Below are 18,913 nucleotides of genomic sequence, written 5' to 3'. Positions count from 1 at the left end.
ATAAAATCTGGTTCTTTGTAAACTTGATCTACTGCCTAAATTTTAAGGGTGATGATTCAAGTAGAAGTTCTTTTCTGGGAATTTGTCCTTTTACACTTGTTAGATCTGTTTAGCAAAGACTCAACTCTGATTGTTTGCACATATCTGTACACTATTGCTCTAACTATAATTTTAAAGGTGTCAAAGACTCAGATATAATCTATACGGTTTTCTTATGAAATTTATTGTAAACATTTGACTACGCGATACTAGATTTCAAATCTGTTTTGCCTACTTACAAATGATAAATTTGGAGTTTTGTTAATTTGGGGATGGGAGAACTGATTAATCTTTTTTCTCCCAGCTATCATTCATAATCCTGAGATTCATATCACACAAAGTCCTTTGAATATAGAAATTATCATGTGACACTGGATCAATCAGTATCTTTAAAAAATCCTTTTAAATAGCTGTGTTTTTAGAAGTTCACAGTTGAAAGGAAACACCCAGTTTCTTTTGGCTGACCTGAAAATTTATAATAAATATCCCCCCATGGCGCCTTTCTGATTTACAAAGGTAGTGTCTGTCTGCGCTGGTCTCTCATAGCATCTCCTGTGTGCTGCTCATTGTGGTACCCATCACACTGAATCCTATTTTTTCCTCTTTCTACCACTACAGTTCGAAATGTGTCATGTTCATTGTCATATCCTCAGGCTCTAATACTTTGTCAGGCATGAACTAAGTTGTTCAGTAAATAATTGCTGAGTGAATTAATGCTAAATGTGTGCCATATTTAAAGTAGGCTATTTTTCTTGACATATTTCTTTCTTTTTTTTTTTTATTTAAAGTTTATTGGGGTAACAATTGTTAGTAAAGTTACATAGATTTCACGTGTACAATTCGGTAATGCATTATCTATATCTCACATTGTGTGTTCATCACCCAGGGTCAGTTCTCCTTCCATCACCATTTATTTGACCCCGTTTACCCTCATTTATCACTAACCTCATCCCCCCTTACCCTCTGGTAACCACTAAACTATTGTCTGTGTCTATGAGTTTTTGTTTCTTCATTTGTTTGTCTTGTTCTTTTGTTGTTTTCAGTTTTATATACCACATATCAGTGAAATCATGTGTTTCTGTACTTTTTTCTGTCTGACTTACTTTGCTTAGCATTATAATCTCAAGATCCATTCATGTTGTTACAAATGGTACTATTTCATCTTTTCTTATGGCAGAATAGTATTCCACTGTGTATAGATACCACAACTTCTTTATTCTTGACATATTTCTACTTTTGAAAATAGAGTCTTTTGTTATGTTTGTGACATTGGGACCTACTAAAATACTAATTCCACAAGAATTCTGTATTTACAATTTAAATAACTCTTATAGAAAAATAGGTAGTGAATAGTGGTGACTTGAGTTATAGTTGCTTTGAGTAGCAAGCTAGGCTTTCTGTAGGCACACAAACATAGGCGGGGTAGACACGGATTTTTTTCCAAAATCATTTGAACAGGTTTATGGGATTAAATAGCAGATAAAACAGAATAGCTAAGGATCATACATCGAAGTACTTATGTGGACCTGAATTATTATATTTAATATTTAACATCAGCACTCAATTTGATAGCTCAAGTAATTAAAAAGGGAAACATGGTTTTTGTTGTCTTAGAAAAATTCATCTGTGGAAATAGCTTTTTGAAGCTGAATTCAAGAAAGAACGTTCATCTTCTAAGATTGGTTATCTTCTTTAAAATCAAACAAAAAAGATTAAGGTGACCTGCTAGTAAAGAAAAAAACATGTTGAGATGCTCTGAATTTTAAACTCAGACTCCAAAAAATCTTCTTTGTAGCACAGTTGCAATTTTACATAAGTTGTCTTTTATGCAATTATTTGGAAATCATCTCTCTCTTAGACTAGTGGCTCCAGGGCGGGCAGTAAATGGATCAGTCTTCTACATTAGATCGCAGCACCTAGCAGGGTGCAAATTGAGTACATAAGTAGACATTCACATTTTTTAAAATGGCTCAGTGGCTGAACCATTTATTTTTCAAACTATTCTGTCTTCACACCACATTGCTCACATGAGCATCTTAATAACATGTGGTTGAGATGCTCACAGAGGGAAAGGAATGTGCTCCCCATTCTGTCTCCTCCTCCATAACCACTGCTTTATACAGTAAATTTGAGCAAGTTTTCCTTATTGTTGATATGGTGTATAACATAGATCCCTAAATTCCTAGAAGTACTTCTAACATGAATGTTTTTAAAAAGTAGAGATTTTTTATGAATAGTTTACTAAAAATTTATAGTTGAGACTAGCTCACTGTTAAGAGTTTCTCTGTACTCATCCAGAAAATTTTAACATATGAAAGTTTACACAAGTAACACATGGAGATGTTTTTACACAAGTATGTTCACACTATACATCCTTGATTATTTTTCTTATAATGTTGGACATCTTTGTACTTTGTCACATATAGAGTTGTTATTCCATTCTTTATCACACAAGGTAGACCATAATATGAGTGTACCTTAATTTAAGAAGTCTCTTATTCATGGCTCCTGAGATAGTTTTCTTGATTTTACATTTAAACTAGTGCTGTGGTGAAAATGCTTCTACACTGACCTTTGTTTTGTACAAAGAACCCAGAATCTTTGTTTTTGAAAATTCACTCTCTAAGTGCCCTTAATTGCAAAGGAAAAATTATAAAAATATGTACTAATGATTAACTTGCCAATAAAGGAATTGCTTCTGTCTGCATATGCATTGATTATCCCTGTCTTTTAAGTATGAATGAAAAAGGTACCATTTCTAGTTTTCCTTGAAATTTATTGAATCCTGTTTATTCATTTTAAATATTTTTTCTTGTAAGAATAACTTTGGCATTTCAAATAAGTAAAAAAATACGGTTATTTCTGCTTTGATGAAGCTATTAAATGAGATTGGAATATTGGAATATTGAACATTTATAATTGAAGAATTCTTCCTACATGCTTTGCTAACTTGAAAACAAAATAAATTTTAAACCATAAGACTTCAGGGAGTATACATATTTTTGTAAGATTAATAATTGCTGGCAGTCATTTTTTGAAATAATTTTTTAGTATACTGAGTATAATACTAAGGTATTAAGAGAAGTTTAGTGTGGTAGTTTTTTTTAAAAAAGGTTTTATTAAAAATGTAGCTAACATGCAATATTATTAGGTTGGTGCAAAAGTAATTGCAGTTTAAAAGGTTAAAAATAATTGCAAAAACCGCAATTACTTTTGCACCAACCTAATAGTTTCAGGTATACACAACAGTTATTCAACATTCATATACCTAAAGAAGTAATCGCCATGGTAAGTCCACCAACCATGTGACACTGTACGATGCTATCACAATATTATTAACTATATTCCCTATACTATACATTATGTCCCCATGACTTATTTGCTTTATACCTGGCGATTTGATGTCTTACTCCCCTTCACCTTGCCCACACCATTTTTAATGTTTCAATTACAGGTGACATTCACTATTATATTAATTTCAGGTATACAGCCTAGTGGTTAGGCATTTATGTAATTTAAGAAGTGATCCCCCTTCTAGTACTCACCTGGCACTATACATGGTTATTCCACATTATTGACTGTATTTCCTATGCTGTATTTTGCATCCCCACAGCTACTTTGTAGCAACCAATTTGTACTTCTTAATCCCTTCCTCTTTTTCTACCTACACCTCTAACCCCCCTCCCATTTGGCAACTATCAAAATGTTTTCTGTATCTATGAGTTGTTTCTGTTTTGTTTGTTCATTTTGTTCTTTAGATTCCACATATCAGCAAAATCACATTGCATCTGCCTTTCTCAGTCTGACTCTCCACTCAGCGCAATACCCTTCAGGTCTATCCATGTTGCCGCACATGGCAAGTACCCATTCGCTTCCATGGCCGATCAGTATTCTATTGTATATGTGTACCACCTCCTCTTTATCCAGTCATCCATTGACGGACACCAAGGCTTCCACCACATCTTGGCCATTGTAAAGAATGCTAAAATAAACATATAGATGCACACATCCCTTCATAGTAGCATTTTGGGTTTCTTTGGATAAATACCCAGAAGTGGGATTACTGGGTTCTTCTTTGTCTCTTGTTATAGCCTTTGTTTTAAAGTCTATTTTGTCTCGTGTAAGTATTGCTACTCCAGCTTTAAAAAAATTGTTTGTTTCCATTTTCATGAAGTATCTTTTTCCATTCCTTTCCGTTTGTGTGTGTCTTTCCGTCTAAAATGAGTCTCTTGTTGGTAGCATATGTAAGCGTTTTGTTTTCTTATCCATTCAGCCCTCCTATGTCTTTTTTTTCTTTTTTAAATATTTTATTGGGGAAGGGGAACAGGACTTTATTGGGGAACAGTGTGTACTTCCAGGCCTTTTTTCCAAGTCAAGTTGTTGTCCTTTCAGTCTTAGTTGTGGAGGGCACAGCTCAGCTCCAGGTCCAGTTGCCGTTTTCTAGTTGCAGGGGGCACAGCCTACCATCCCTTGCAGGAGTTGAACCAGCAACCTTGTGGTTGAGAGGACGCATTCCAACGAGCCATCCGGGAGCTCAGAGGTAGCTCAGCTCAAGGTGCCGTGTTCAATTTTAGTGGCAGGGGCGCTGCCCACCATCCCTTGCGGGACTCAAGGAGTTGAACTGGCAACCTTGTGGTTGAGAGCCTGCGCTCCAACCAGCTGAGCCATCCGGGAGGCAGCTCAGCTCAAGGTGCCGTGTTCAACCTTAGTTGCAGGGGCGGAGCCCACCAACCCTTGCGGGACTCGAGGAATTGAACTGGCAACCTTGTGGTTGAGAGCCCACTGGCCCATGTGGGAATCGAACAGGCAGCCTTCGGAGTTAGGAGCATGGAGCTCCAACCGCCTGAGCCACCGGGCCAGCCCCCTCCTATGTCTTTTGATTGGAACATTTAATCCGTTTATGTTGGAAGTAATTGTTGATAGATATATAGCTATTGCCATTTTATTATTCATAATTTTGATCTTTTTTTTTTCCCTCGTCTTAATAAGCAAGTCCATCTAACATTCCTTATAATATTGGTTTGGCGGTGATGACTTCCTTTAGCTTTTTCTTGTCTTGGGAGGCTCTTTATCTGTCCTTAGATTTTAAATGATAGTCTCCCTGGGTGGAGAGCCCTTGGTTTTGGGTACTTTTCATCACGTTAAGTATTTTGTCGCTTCTGGCCTACAAAGTTTCTGTTGAGAAATCAGCTGACAGTATTATGAGAGCTCCCTTATAAGTTACTAGTTGCCTTTCTCTTGCTGCTTTTAGGATTCTCTCTTTGTCTTTAACCTTTGCCATTTTAATTATGTGTCTTGGTGTGGACCTATTTGGGTTCATCTTGTTTGGGACTCTGTGCTTCTTGGACTTGTATGTCTACTGCCTCCACCAAATTAGGAAAGTTTTCAGTCATTATTTCTTCAAATTGGTTCTCAATCGCTTGCTTTCTCTCTTCTCTTTCTGGTACCACTATGATGCAAATGTTGTGCTTGATGTTGTCCCAGAGGTCTCTTAAACTGTCCTCACTTTTTTGGGTTCTTCTTTCTTTTCGCTGTTCCATTTGGGTGTTCTTTGCTACCTTGTCTTCCAAATTGCTGATTTGATTTTCTAGGCTACTGGTGGCTCCTTCTAGTGCATTTCCATTTCAGTTACTGTATTCTTCACTTTTGTTTTTGTTTTGTTTTTGTTGTTTTTTTAATTTTTATGGTTTCTATGTACTTTTTTATGCTTTCTTTCTCCGTTGAAGTTCTCACTAAGTTCCTTGAGCATCCTTATAACCACTGTTTTGAACTCTGTCTCTGGTAAGTTGCTTGTCTCCATTTTATTGAGTTTTTTTCCTGGAGTTTTTCTCCTGTTCTTTGATTTGGGATGTATTTCTTTGTTTCCTCATTTTTGCTGTTTCTTTGTGTTTGTTTCTATGTATTAGGTAGATCTATGTCTCCCAGTCTTGCCAGGTGGCCTTATGTAGTAGGTGTCCTGTGGGGCCCTGGCACAGTCCCCCTGGTCACCTGCACCAGGTGCTCTAGGAGTGTCCTTTGTGTTGGTTGTGTGTGTCCTCCTGTTGTAGTTGAGCCTTGATTGCTATTGGCATGTCAGTGGGTGGGACTGACCCTCAGGTTGATTGGTTATAGGGTTATGCCATGTCCACAGCTTATGGGCTCCTGTTCGGGGTGCTTACCCCACTGTGTGGGATATACCCCAGAGGGCTCTGGTGCCTGTTGAAATCGCCCTTTGTATGTGAATTTGTGGGGCTGATTGCATGGTACTCTGCTGTGGTCTGAAGCCAACCTCCAAGTATGTTGGTTCTGGGGCCTCTAGGGAGGGTCTCTGGTGCAGGCACAGGCCACCCACTGCTTGTGATCGGCCGGGGACTACCTCATAGGAGCTGCAAAGTGATTTATGGTTGTTCGCTACCTGTGCTGTACCTGGAGGCTTGTGGGAGAAGCCATGCTGTGAACTGAGGACATCTGCCACCAGTACCAGGCTTGGGGTAGCTCTGCAAAAAGCCAGGACACCCCAAGTCCTGCTGCCACCTGCTGCTAAAGTTTAGCTGCTGATAAAGCTTCATGTGGTACACAAGTTGGCTGAGGCAGGGTTTCAGGGAAGAGTTGGGAGTGGGAAGAGCGGTGGTCACCAGGTTAATGTAAATCCAGTTTGGTGCCAGTGCTGAGCCTGGAGCTACTCAGCAAAAGTCTCAGAGCACACTTAGGCCATTCACCAACAACTTGGGGCCCAGGGACCACAGTAGTTTTCTAAGAAAGAGTGTAGTGCAGGCAGGGCTGGCTGCTCTCGGAGAAAATGCCTCTGGTGTTGGAGGAGTTGATTGGACAAGGTCCCAGTGAATCACCAGGGTAGAGCAAGTGGAGCTCACCAGACCAATCAGATTCGGATTTGGCCTGTAGGGGAGGACTCAACACAAGAAAGATGGCGCCCTCCTGCTGGTTGCACAGGAGCAATCCCCCCTCACAGGGAAAAGGGCAGCTGTCCTCCAGCCCTCGTTCGAAGCCACACACTTCAGTCTGCCCTTCCCACCCCCGTATGCCTCTGCTGCCCCCCGAGTCACTGTCTCTCTGCTGGGGCCCAGGGTGAGTGCCTGGGAAGGAGTCTGCACGGGTCCTTTAAGAGGACATCTGGGTTTTCCCACAGCCTTCCATCCCACCCTGACAAGCCAGATATTGTGGGGGCTCCTCTTCTCATGACCAGTACTCCAGACGGGGGAGCCCCACATGTGGCTGGTGTCCCTCACTCCTCTGGGGGAAACCTCTGCAGCCAAGATATACATCCTGATTCTCAGCCACCACACAGAGGTTTGGAGCCAGTCTGTTTTGCATCTCTGCCCCTCCTGCCAGTCTCAGCGTCTCTTCTTCTTTATATTCTTAGTTATAAAACTGCTCAGCTAGACTTCAGATGGTTCTCCAGGTTGATTGTTTTATAATTTAGTTGTAATTTTAATGTGTTTGCAGAAGGAAGCAGGCATATTGTTTATCTACTCAACCATCGTGGCTCTCTCTAGAATGGTAGGTTTTAAACCTAGATAGTAATTGAAGCTCTTTTAAAAAGGTTGTTCAGCAGATACACTGTACTGCAATGAATCTGTGGTCTTTTTAGAGTCTTTGGAGGCTAGAAGGATGAAAACTACCTACGGACAGTGTTTTTATTTTCTAGTGCGATCCTGAATATATGGTTTGCACTCATTTAATTTGGACTCATTACTAACTTTTAAATGGAGACTGACATTATGTCAGTATGATCACATAGGGTTGTGTCTTCCAGACACGTTTTTATACATGGAAATACTTTTTGAATAAAAGTCCTTTTGGGGTTGACTTTAAACAAATAATTTAGGCTCGTGCTCTTCTTTTTCAGCCCTGATGCTCTGATGATGTCAGGGGCAGAGCAGAACCCTCAGGAGGGAGGCAGGGTTGACACAGTGTTCCAGCAGGAGGCTAGGTTGGAACACTGCATCAGGTAAGAGTAAAACTACACCCCTGCCTCCGTGAGGATACAGAGTTAAAGACTAACTTTTGTGGGCGGGCATGAAGCTCTTTGTTGGAGTATTTATAGGAAGCCAAGTTGAAGGAGGTATGGTTTATTACAGACCTAGTGCTCATGACTCTTAGTTTCTAGAACATGGGTAATTTGTTCTTTTTTGACTGTCAGTTGTTGTTCTACCTACAAAGTAGGAAAGAAGCAATGTGTAATTTTGCTAATTTATTCCAGAAATAATTTTTGGGTTTTCTAAGACAGTGATTTTTCAAACTTTTTAGTCTTAGAACTCCTTTACATCTTAAAAATTATTATGGACCCCAAAGAGCCTCTGTTTATGTATCTTAGATCGCTTAATAGTTGCCCTATTAGAAATTAAAACTGATAAATTTTAAACATATTTATGGCTATTAAAATAATTACCCCTTAAATATTAGCATAGATGATTTTAAGAAAATGTATTCTCCAAAATAAAAATAAAAATTGTGAAAAGAGTGGCATTGTTTATCTCATTTTACTATCTATTTTAGTAGAAGACAGCTAGATTCTCGTGTTTGCTTCTGCATTCAAGCAGTTGGATATGTAATTTTGTTGGAGGCATTTCAGGGATCAGGAAAGTAAGCCTGAGGGCCAAATCCATCTGCTGACTGTTTGTGTATAGCCCACAAACAAAAAGTGTCATTTTCTTTTTAATTGTTGGGGGCGGGAGAGAAGAACATTATTTCAGGATCTGTGAAAATTATATGAAATTCAAATTTCAGTTCTATTAATAAAATTTTATCAGAACACAACCCAGGCTCATTCCTTTATGAATTATCATGGCTGCTTTTGCACTACAACAGCAGAGCTGAATAATTGCAACAGAGACCATATAGCCTGCAAAGCCTAAAATATTTACTGTCCTGCCCTTTGTAGGAAAAACCCTAGTACATGAAGAAAATCTGACCTCACGTTGCGAAAGGGACTATTTTTAGATAATTATGGATATTCTTTGGTATTACACCAAGTCAACAAATGGTAATTTCTTAAAGGTCAGTTGTAGTGGGAAAGCTGAAACCATATTAATGAATTGTTCTTACGTTACATTAAAATCCATAGATCTGTCTTTGAATATACTTTGAATGAATCTTTTTACCCATGCATGGTTTTATAACATAATGCATTGATTATTTGTAAAATATTAGTTCATTGAGTTATACAAATATTAGAACATTTTGTTATAAAATATCAAAAAAGCATATTTGTTAATATTATAACTTATCAAAGAAGTCTTTAAGTACTGGGAAGCTCTTGAGCTTGTGGATATGGATACACATTTTCCAAAATTCTAATTTTCTCTTGTAAGCTCTGAGTTTCACATTAGTAACAACTACTCAAGACAGTTGTTTTCCTTGAAGTGACAGGCTCACTTAATTCGTTTTTGAGAAAATGCCTAATATCCAAGTCCGAATAATTATCAGTTTATCAGCTGTTCTTTAAAGAAAAATTGTGTTCCATCAAAAAATGGCATGTTCAGCTGACAACTGAATCATACAAGTACTTTTTATTGAGGCAATCATTGTACTTTGCTATGGAACAGAAGTAAAATATGTATATTTTTTTTCTGTTCCATAGCAAAGTACAATGATTGCCTCAGTAAAAAGTACTTGTATGATACACACACACACACACACACACACACACGTCACACACATATAGCACCTCCCCATTACTTTGATACTCCGTTAGATAAATTTGGACATATATTTCCTGTATTGCCACACAGAGTATTAAAAAGATGTGTTTTGGGGGATGAGATTTAATAAAAATAATTTTTACTGCTGAATTGTGAGCATTCTTCAATGAAATTGCCATGCCTCTTTGTTTATTTTAACTGGAATGCACAGGGGTGAAGAATACAGTGCTAGTATATTTTGGGGCCACTGCCTTGATTCTTGCTGATAAGCTGACAGTTTCACCCACCATTGCTTTTGCATCATCAGTTGAAATGTCAACACAGGAAAAAAAACATTATTATTACAAAAACCTTTTTGATTTTTCAGACCCCCTAAGAGTCTTAGGATTCCTAGGAGCCCATGATCCGTAGTTTGAGAACTGCTACTCTAGGAAAATAACTGTATGGAAATAATTACGAAGTACAATTATTTGGGTGAATAATATTTCGGTTCTCAGCCTCAACAGTCTGAACCCACTGTAGCTTTGTACCAGTGAATCACTGAGGTTCTCAGAATCTATCCCCAATTATAATGGGGGGTGAGGTATAATCTAGCTCTAAATATGTCATTAGAAGACTGACATGAGAATGGAGGTCCAGAAAGTTGGCCAAACCAGGCGCTAGTTTGCCCTAAGATGACATATGTCTGACTTTAAGTAAGTTATTTTGAAAATTAATCATCCTAAAGTTAATACTATTTTAATTCTCTTTGTTTTTCTTTAACACCTGCTTTGGGGATCTCTTACAGACACTTCTTCATTCATCCTCCTGACAGAGTTTCTACTTTCAGTAAACTGTCAAATTTATAACCATTATCCATTCTCCTTTCCTTAACTTCTTTTCCCTTTGTTACCATAGGAAAGAGTCCATAATTTTTGTTCACACTAAAAACCACAAGCTATCCCCATGAGGAATTTGCTGCTACTAGTAATCATAAATATTTTTTCATTAGTTTTTCTCTCAGAGCTTTGAGTTAAGAGATCTTCATAGAACATTATCTGAAGCCTTTCTGCCTCTTACTGGTTCAACCTACTCTGACACTTCTATTGAGAAAGGGATAGGATTAAGGAAGAAATAGCTACAGTTCCTGATTTTAGAAAACTAAAATTTATCAAACAAAATACGATGCTGGACTGCAAATTAGAACTTGGAGTATGATGTGACTATGAAGAAATAATATCAGGGTAATTAAAATGCAGGTATTTTGAGATAGTTATATAACAGAAGAGGGCAAAGAGAAATTTTGAGAACTTTTTCAAAATATCAGTGGTTAGTTTTGGTTCTAGGAAAATAGCGAAGGAGAATGAAAATTTAAATGAAGAAGAACACAAAAAGTGACTTATTCAATAAATACATGTGTGCCTAGTATATGTTAGGTCCTATGTTATTAACTAAAATGTGAAGGATTTACTTATGAATAGATTGAAAGGTAAAACCTATATACATCACTCAGTTTTATATGGCTCTATGTCTATTTAGGAATTTGAAGTACAGTGCTAACATTTAATGGCAAATGTCTTTCTTTCCTTTGGAGAAACTCGGGTGCTGTTTTATTCAACTTGCCCATGGTCAAACAGTGAGATACAGTGACAGATATTAGAATCATATTTTGATACAGGTTCTAAATAGATTAGGTACTTCCCATTAATTTGTCAATAAATGTGATTTTCAGACTGGGATTATATTTAAAGCCATGTAAAACTTGGGAAAATTGGAATGAGAATTTAGTTACTATTGAAATTCCTTCTGTTTTTAAATTGGAATTTAAGAGATATTTTAAATTAAGCCTTAACCAATTAAAATTAGAATATGCTACCTGATAGTACTTTAAAAACCACTTTGAAAGTGTGTCATGGATTTGTAGCTTTCTCAATGAAGTCTGTAAGTGCCATTGAGCCTAATGATTAAAGTTTGTTTCGTGTGGGCTCATTGACTTTGCTTTTTGCTCATTCCTGGGACTTTCCTCTCCTTTTCCTGTCTGCCCTGCAAATATATGCTGCTCTTTGGTAACAGGGGAGGCTTGTAAAGACAATATGAGTGATTTAGTATAAATTAGCAGTTCCCAAAGTACATTCCAAGGGGATCTTTTGAGGGATTTTATTTGATAAAAAAGATTTGTGTTTGGGAAAAACTGATTTAAATAGTTTATTTGCTCTAGGACTTTATAAGTCCTTGATATATGCAAATGTGCAAGCGCCAACAGGGAATTACAGTATCCCCAAATTGATTGGAACAGAAAACCTAATTTTTTAAAAGCACCTTACTGATTAATATTCCATGAAATACACTTTGGGAACTGGTACAAATCCATCCCTATTATCAGAAAATGATTATGTGCCCTATTGTATTATTATGTATAACACTCTTTTTTCTCTTTATTCCTAACTAGAATTTATTTTCATGTAAAGCTGTGGTTTTGGGTAGACGATAAATAGCAGGAATAGGTACTGCCTGACTGTCAAAATGTTTATTTAAAAATTTTTTTTTGCTTTTAAATTACAATTGACATACAATACAAAATGTTTTGGGAACATGAGGAAAGGAAATTAGAGTATGAATTACTACTTGTAAAACTCGTTAGTTAGTTTTTTTTTATAAGTAAATATTCCTAAACAAAAATATATTGTTTATAAAGAATTTCTCTCTTTAAATCGCAGATGTCGGGGAGCAGACAGGTGAGGTAGGTTATTCAGGCTCTCCTGCAGAAGCACCTCCAAGCAAGTCACCGTCAATGCCGTCACTAAACCAGACTTGGCCGGAGATGAATCAGAGCAGTGAGGTTAGCAAAGCTTCCCTTTTCTTTCATTAACTTTGTTAAGGTAAGACGTTCCAAACAGAGGAATTTCAGCATCTAGCTTTTCCAGCATGTATGCACAGTTAAGAGAACATATCAAATATGACTATGGTAAATGTTTATAATTATGTGACTCTGAGGTTTTCAAAGTACTATTCACATATATACTGTCACTTGGTTTCCACCACTCATTTCTGCTAAAACCCTATGCGTTAGGCAGATGCATGCAATTAACAGTCAAAAGGGTGAATATCTTGGCCAAGATAGCTCCTAGCCATTGAGGGACAAGTGCTAAGATGTGAACACCAGTCCTTTGACATTCGTCAACTACCACACCCACTGTGCCACGCTGCCTTCTCATTCCTGTAAGCAAGGTATGGGGTAATATATTTGGAATCTTCGCATTGTGGTGATAGAAGTCACTAATCTAGCTATCCACATGAAAAAAGTATTTTCTTCAACCCAAGCTACTTATAATAATTTAGTTTTACTTAATACAAAATGGAATGATGTAACCCTATTAAATGCATTCGTTAAAGATGTTTTATATATATAAGGACCAGACAACATGCAAAATAGAATTTGAGACAAATGTACTCCCCCCCCCCCCATACTTTGGAACTCCGTTATATAAAACAGTAAAACACTGATTAGAATAAGGGAAAGGGAGCCTGAGGCCCTGCCTCCCCCCAGCACCCCCGGAGGCCCCTATGTTAAACCTTAGTGCTCTGTAGAGCTCTAGTTAAAAATTGATGTTCTACCCTGTTAGAGCAGATTTCTTTGTGAACAAGTTACATTTTTTTCTTACAGTTTTTTGTATTTAGTGCTACGAATATAAAAGTGTGTTGACACTCAGGAAAAAATTCTAAGCTTCTGTGCTTTCTATGTCTTTTAAAGCCAGAAAAGTACTGAATTAAAGAGACACTAGTTAGTTTAGGACAGTTGCAAAGCAGAAATAACTGACAGGTTTAAAGTACTTGCTGCTGCTTTACGACATAACCACAGACACCTTGTGCTTGAGACATAACATACCACCTGTCATACTGTCAGATGTAAAGCCATTTATGTAAGTTTTTTTCTAGAGGGAGGAATTAAGCATTGAAAGAATTTACTAGTCAAGAGGCTTTATAGAGACTCTTGAAAGGACTATTTTTACTCATTTTTTAAAAGTAATATCAGATTAAAAGCATTTGTCTTCCATTGATATCAGCTCATAAATAAAAGCAACTCTTTCTAAAGCATCTCAATTCTAAAGCCCATCTTTATTTATTCTAAATAAAATTGTGTGTGATCATTAAAGACTAGGAATAGAAGTCCCTTCCATATTCTAATTTAAGTAGTTGCATTTTCCTTTTTAAATGTTACTAGCAAGTTTCATTTTGTAGTATTTGGTAATAAGGTGATGAATGTCATAATTTTTCTTTTTATTCTATGTGGAAAATCAAAATGTTAATAAAACTAACATTGATTTTGAGACAGTTGAATAATTTTCTACCACAAAACACTAATAATTCTTTCAATAAATAGTTATTCAGCACTGTAGGGAATAACGCTAATAATAACAATACCAATAATAATCCCTAACATTTAATTGAACACTTTTGATGTATCAGTTCTGTTCAAAAACTCTTGACGTGTATTAACTCCATTTCTCCATAACAATCCTATGACCTAGGTATTGTTATTCTCATTTTACAGATGGTGTTACTGAAGCACAGAGAGGTTAAATAACTTGCGTAGGGTTGTACAGCATGAGTAGGATTCTAGTAGTCTGGTTCTAGAGCTGTGCTCTTAATCGTCCTACTAAAGTTGTGACAGTAAGAGTGTGTCTCTGCTCTCTAGATAGCTTACATATAGTCTCATGAAACCCTGTAAAACTTCATGCCACTACATGGGTAAATAAATGCCTTCTTTTTGGTAAAAATCTACATCTAAACTTTATGCCATGTTTAGATAATTAGGATTTTAAAATTTTCTTCTGTATACATGCAACAATAATTATTGAAGAAATTGTAACAACAAATATTGGTAAGTCACTTCCCTGAAGTGATATTCCCTGATGAAAATGAACACTTTGAATGCATCAGTATATCTTAATTTCATGATTTAGAAAGTAATTTGTAGGCATAGTTATTGAATGATTATGTTAGCCATTTTTGTAAATAATTTTGATCAGTGTATTAATTTGCTACTGTTTAATTTCTACAAGTCTTCTCAAATTGAGTATCATTTTAAATAATAAGTCGAACTTTGAAGCATAAAAATGTATACTTTTCCATACTGAATTATCTAAAGAGAATTTTGGTTAATGGGGTAGGTGTGTCTGTGTGTAAACATCGTTTGTATATATTGTGTATGTGTAGATGTTTTTCCCTCTTCAGAGTACAACTGATAATTCAGTCAAATTTTAATGATAATTTTAATATAAAAATCTTATACTATTTTATTATAAGATCTTCAAAAACAAATGGAATTTACTAAAATTAATATTGGCTTATCACTCCGCCTGATTTAAGAGGTATATTTGTGTACCTCTTTTAGAAGCGTAGTATCAAAATACATCTTCTATAAATAACACATACTCAGATGCTTGATTTACTCTCATTGTGTCTGCATTCTGATTTTTCTAGCATGGGGGCGCGGGGCGGGTGCCTGATTGGCAGTTCTGTCTTTCGGTCTGGCATGGTCCTGTTCGTAGTGCTGATTGCAGGGGTTGACTTGCTACAGATTGCAGATTGACATAAGCTCAAAAATATATTAATTCCAGAATTCTTTGCATTTTATCTCAATTATATTTTATCAAATACACATATGTACAGAATATGTGCACGTACATAATAGAATCATCTTTCAGGGGTCGCACTGGCAAGTCAGACTGACTTGCTTTGTTTTGACCAAAAGTTTGGTACTCAAGATTTGCTAACATCACCAAATCAATACTTTTAACATTTAAATTTTAAAAGGATGATTTGAAGTTATTCTTTCCCTGGTGAAGAGGAACCCCTTTACATTTTTACTTTGTTGCCATTTACACCACTTAGACTCTGTTCTTATATTGTGTTTTGAGGTTGAATTCTGTAAAGACTTTGAATCTCTTCCATAGAGATTGCAATAAATTGTTATACATTTGATTGTGAAGCTGTTCACCTTATATTACAAGTGGACTCAGCATAGATGAGTATAAAATGTTTATGGAAAAATAGAAATTATGTAATTTAGTCAGGCCTGTGAAACATAACTTGCAGTGCAACCTCTGAATTACTTTGCTAAATCTCTCCAATGATCTTTTACTCCATCTTTCTCATCATGCTGACTTGTCTCTCTGTCTGTTCAGCAGTGGGAGACATTTAGTGAACGCTCTTCAAGCTCACAAACTCTGACCCAATTTGATTCTAACATTGCACCAGCTGATCCTGTAAGTCAATCACTTAGCTTGCTTGTTTGAAATTAATTTTATTAACCCAAATTTCCATTCATTGTGGTTTTTAGCTGATATGCATGATTCAGTGTGGAGAGCTTAGAAGGAAATGGTGGCAGGCTTTTCAATTTTTGTGTGCTTAATGGTGGAAAGAACATGTTTTTACCATTGTTTGTATTTTCTAGTTATTTTGGTGAGAGAAAACTGTATGTTTTTTAAATCTGGTACATGTGTGTAAAGAAGCATTTTGTGACAATTGATTTAGTTGACCTTGTTTTCATTTGCAAATTAAGTGTATGTTTTATTAAACATACACTGTTTTGTTTTGTTAAATATACACTGTTTATTTCAGTGTAGTGACACTTAGTAAATACTATTTTATTTGTATGCTTATACATCATGTAATATGTACTATCTATGTAAATATGCAGTGTCATCTTTTATTTTAATAGTCCAGATGGTATGGCTTTGACTTAAATAGTATGTTGAGTTCTGTTACAAGAGAAGCAAGTTCAGCAAAACAATACAGTTGTCAGTCAAGATTCCCATTGTGCAAAGGAACCCTGTCTTGTCTTCCTGTGGTTGTGTTGCTTTGAAAATGCTACAAAGTTCACATCCTGATTTCAAAATAAATTCTAGTCCCATAGACTTAATTTCATATATGCCCCACCTATCCCTCAAGTTATTTGAAAACTTCAAAACCTTTGCTATTAGTCATTCTTCTCACTTTTCACTGCTGCTTTTTGTTTTATTTTTTTTCTTTTAAAGAGTAGGACATGCTAATAAGCACTTTTGAAAAAGAAAAGAGGAAGGGAAGGAAGTAGGAAGGGAAGAAGAGTGTAAAAGGTAGGATTTAAAAAAATGAGTTCAGCGGAAAGATATTCAGAAAGTGACACAAGGCATTCTTTTTAGATGTTTCTGATCAAAGACAGCCAGCATTTATTAATTAAATGTAAAAATGATCTTGTTATTTAATGTGGACTTGGGAAAAGTAGCATTTAAAGACAATAGTACATCAACAGTTTAATGGATCTTTGGTGTGTTTTGTAATTTTAAAGAATTTATATCTAATTGAAAAGTAGAGGATGCTGTTATATTGAATTTAAACAAATAATATAAGGAAGGTTTTTAAGTGTGTTTTATAACTTATTATATAAGAATCAATACGTAGATCATCTGCCTTTTGCTTCTCTTGCTACTTTGAGGGCATTTATTAATCTTTGATTTTAGTCTCTGAAAAATGAAGGAGAAATAAAAAGGCAACACAATTTTTGCTGTTTCTTAGTAGCTATAATTCTTGGGAAGTGACAGGTGCTGTAAGCTAAAAGAAAGTAGTACCTTAGCTCTGTTTCTTTTCTCTGTTATTCTTATCTCCTCGTCAAGTTACTTTTATTTAAAGTACTTAAGAGTACTTCACTTCACTTGGGAAGGAAGGTTTGATGTGGCAATAAAGAAAGTCTATTTTCTAACCTCCTTAAGAGAGAGTGAAAATAATTTTTCGTAGTATTATGATTCTTTGTCAGGACAGGAAAGAACATTACATGTAAAAACCCAGAACTCAGAGGCAAAATAAATTGACTCATGACTGGCAGGAAATGTAGGAGTAACAGTGAAGTTCTTGTAACTTCTTGGAAATAGTATCAAAATTTATGAATTCCAGCTCTAGTGTTTAAAATGATATGGCTCAATACTTTCCTTTGTTGTCTCTAGTGTGTCAGGAGGCTCTGGAAAGATTAAAAATGGTTAACTGGCATTTGAAACTTGAATTTAGACCTCTAAGTTTGATAAAGTTGGTGGTCTTCAATATTTATAATTTGGTACCTATAAACTCTTTTTTCTTTTATGGTGGCAAACTTAAACCTAAACGTTGTTCCCCAACTAGTAATTTCTCTTTAAACTTTCAATGAGAATGTCCTGTTCTGAGGGTCTGAGTTTCTTAACCTTCATTTAATACTTACCTGACATATTGCCTGTCTACAGAATACAACCAGTAGCCACAATTCCAAATGATCCTTTCCAAGGTCTATGTAAATGAGGATTATGTAAGTAAATAAGGTCCATTCAGATCAGAACAGAATCACCCAGGAGAAAAACACACTGCTGTTCTAATATGAATTTGACACACCTGACAGTGTTGGAAATATTTAATGGAATAATTTTTAAAAGCTAAAATTTGATAATTAGCCATTTGCTCCATAAAGTGAAAGTCTCTGAAAAGCTCCAGACTGCTCTGTAGTACTTTAGACGTGGCTGGCACACAGTGCAGTGACCCCATATGCAAACTGAGATGGTTAATAATTATGCTCCCAGAATGGTGATGAAATGGAGTTTCTGATATCTCGTTTCCAGAAACTTGATTACTTTTGTTGAACTGCTGATCAGTTAATAGCTAGACTCCAGCAGAATCTGCTTCTGCAAGGAAATTCTAGACTGATGAGAAGCATAATGCTCTAGTCTTTGCCATGATTTGTGCCAACTCACCTGGTTTGTTGGAGCCCCTTTTAGGTGTTTGTGACATTTTCTAGGAATACAAAGATGTCAAAAACAGAATTCCAATCTTAAGTAGACCATACTAATTATTATTGCTTGATGATTGTGATAATTACCATACATGGCCATGAGCAATACTGTGGGCAGAGAACCATGGGCCATCTAAGTCCAGTATTTTGGGAAGGTTTCCACAAAAGAACTTATGTTTGTATGCTGAGTTTTGAATGCAAGTGTAATTGGCAGAAGTAGACAAGGGCATTCCAATCAGAGAGAGTATCATGAACGGTATCAGGTCAGTGTGGTGAGAGTACAGGGTGGACGTATGTATAGGGAAATGATGGGGCCTAACGAATGTGATTGGAAACAAACTGGGAAGACTTTGTATGCTAGACCAAGGCTCTGAACTTAATCTCATAGACCCTGTTGGGTAACAAGACCATGATAAAGGGGCAAGGGAAGAGGTAACTGGGGATATCACTTGGGCACTAATGT

General features: G+C 36.3%; 1 protein-coding gene across 7 annotated transcripts in view; it reads left to right on the top strand.

Annotated features, from left to right (window-relative positions):
• Nucleotides 1-18,913, top strand: part of REPS1 (RALBP1 associated Eps domain containing 1) — a 78,560-nt gene that overhangs the window by 42,482 nt on the left and 17,165 nt on the right. For 3 of the 7 annotated variants that reach the window (XM_019732765.2, XM_019732766.2, XM_019732764.2), the window contains exons 9-10: nt 12,377-12,498; nt 15,848-15,928. In XM_019732765.2, coding sequence (XP_019588324.1) covers nt 12,377-12,498; nt 15,848-15,928 — 203 coding nt within the window. The remainder of the gene's footprint in view (nt 1-12,376; nt 12,499-15,847; nt 15,929-18,913) is intronic. The other 4 variants (XM_019732769.2, XM_074333638.1, XM_019732768.2 and 1 more) reach the window with 2 other exon arrangements.

The sequence above is a fragment of the Rhinolophus sinicus genome, linkage group LG05 (assembly GCF_036562045.2).
Source record: "Rhinolophus sinicus isolate RSC01 linkage group LG05, ASM3656204v1, whole genome shotgun sequence".
Lineage (NCBI taxonomy): Eukaryota > Metazoa > Chordata > Mammalia > Chiroptera > Rhinolophidae > Rhinolophus > Rhinolophus sinicus.
The sequence above is the reverse complement of the archived record's forward strand: the minus strand, read 5'-3'. Positions and strand labels throughout refer to the sequence as shown.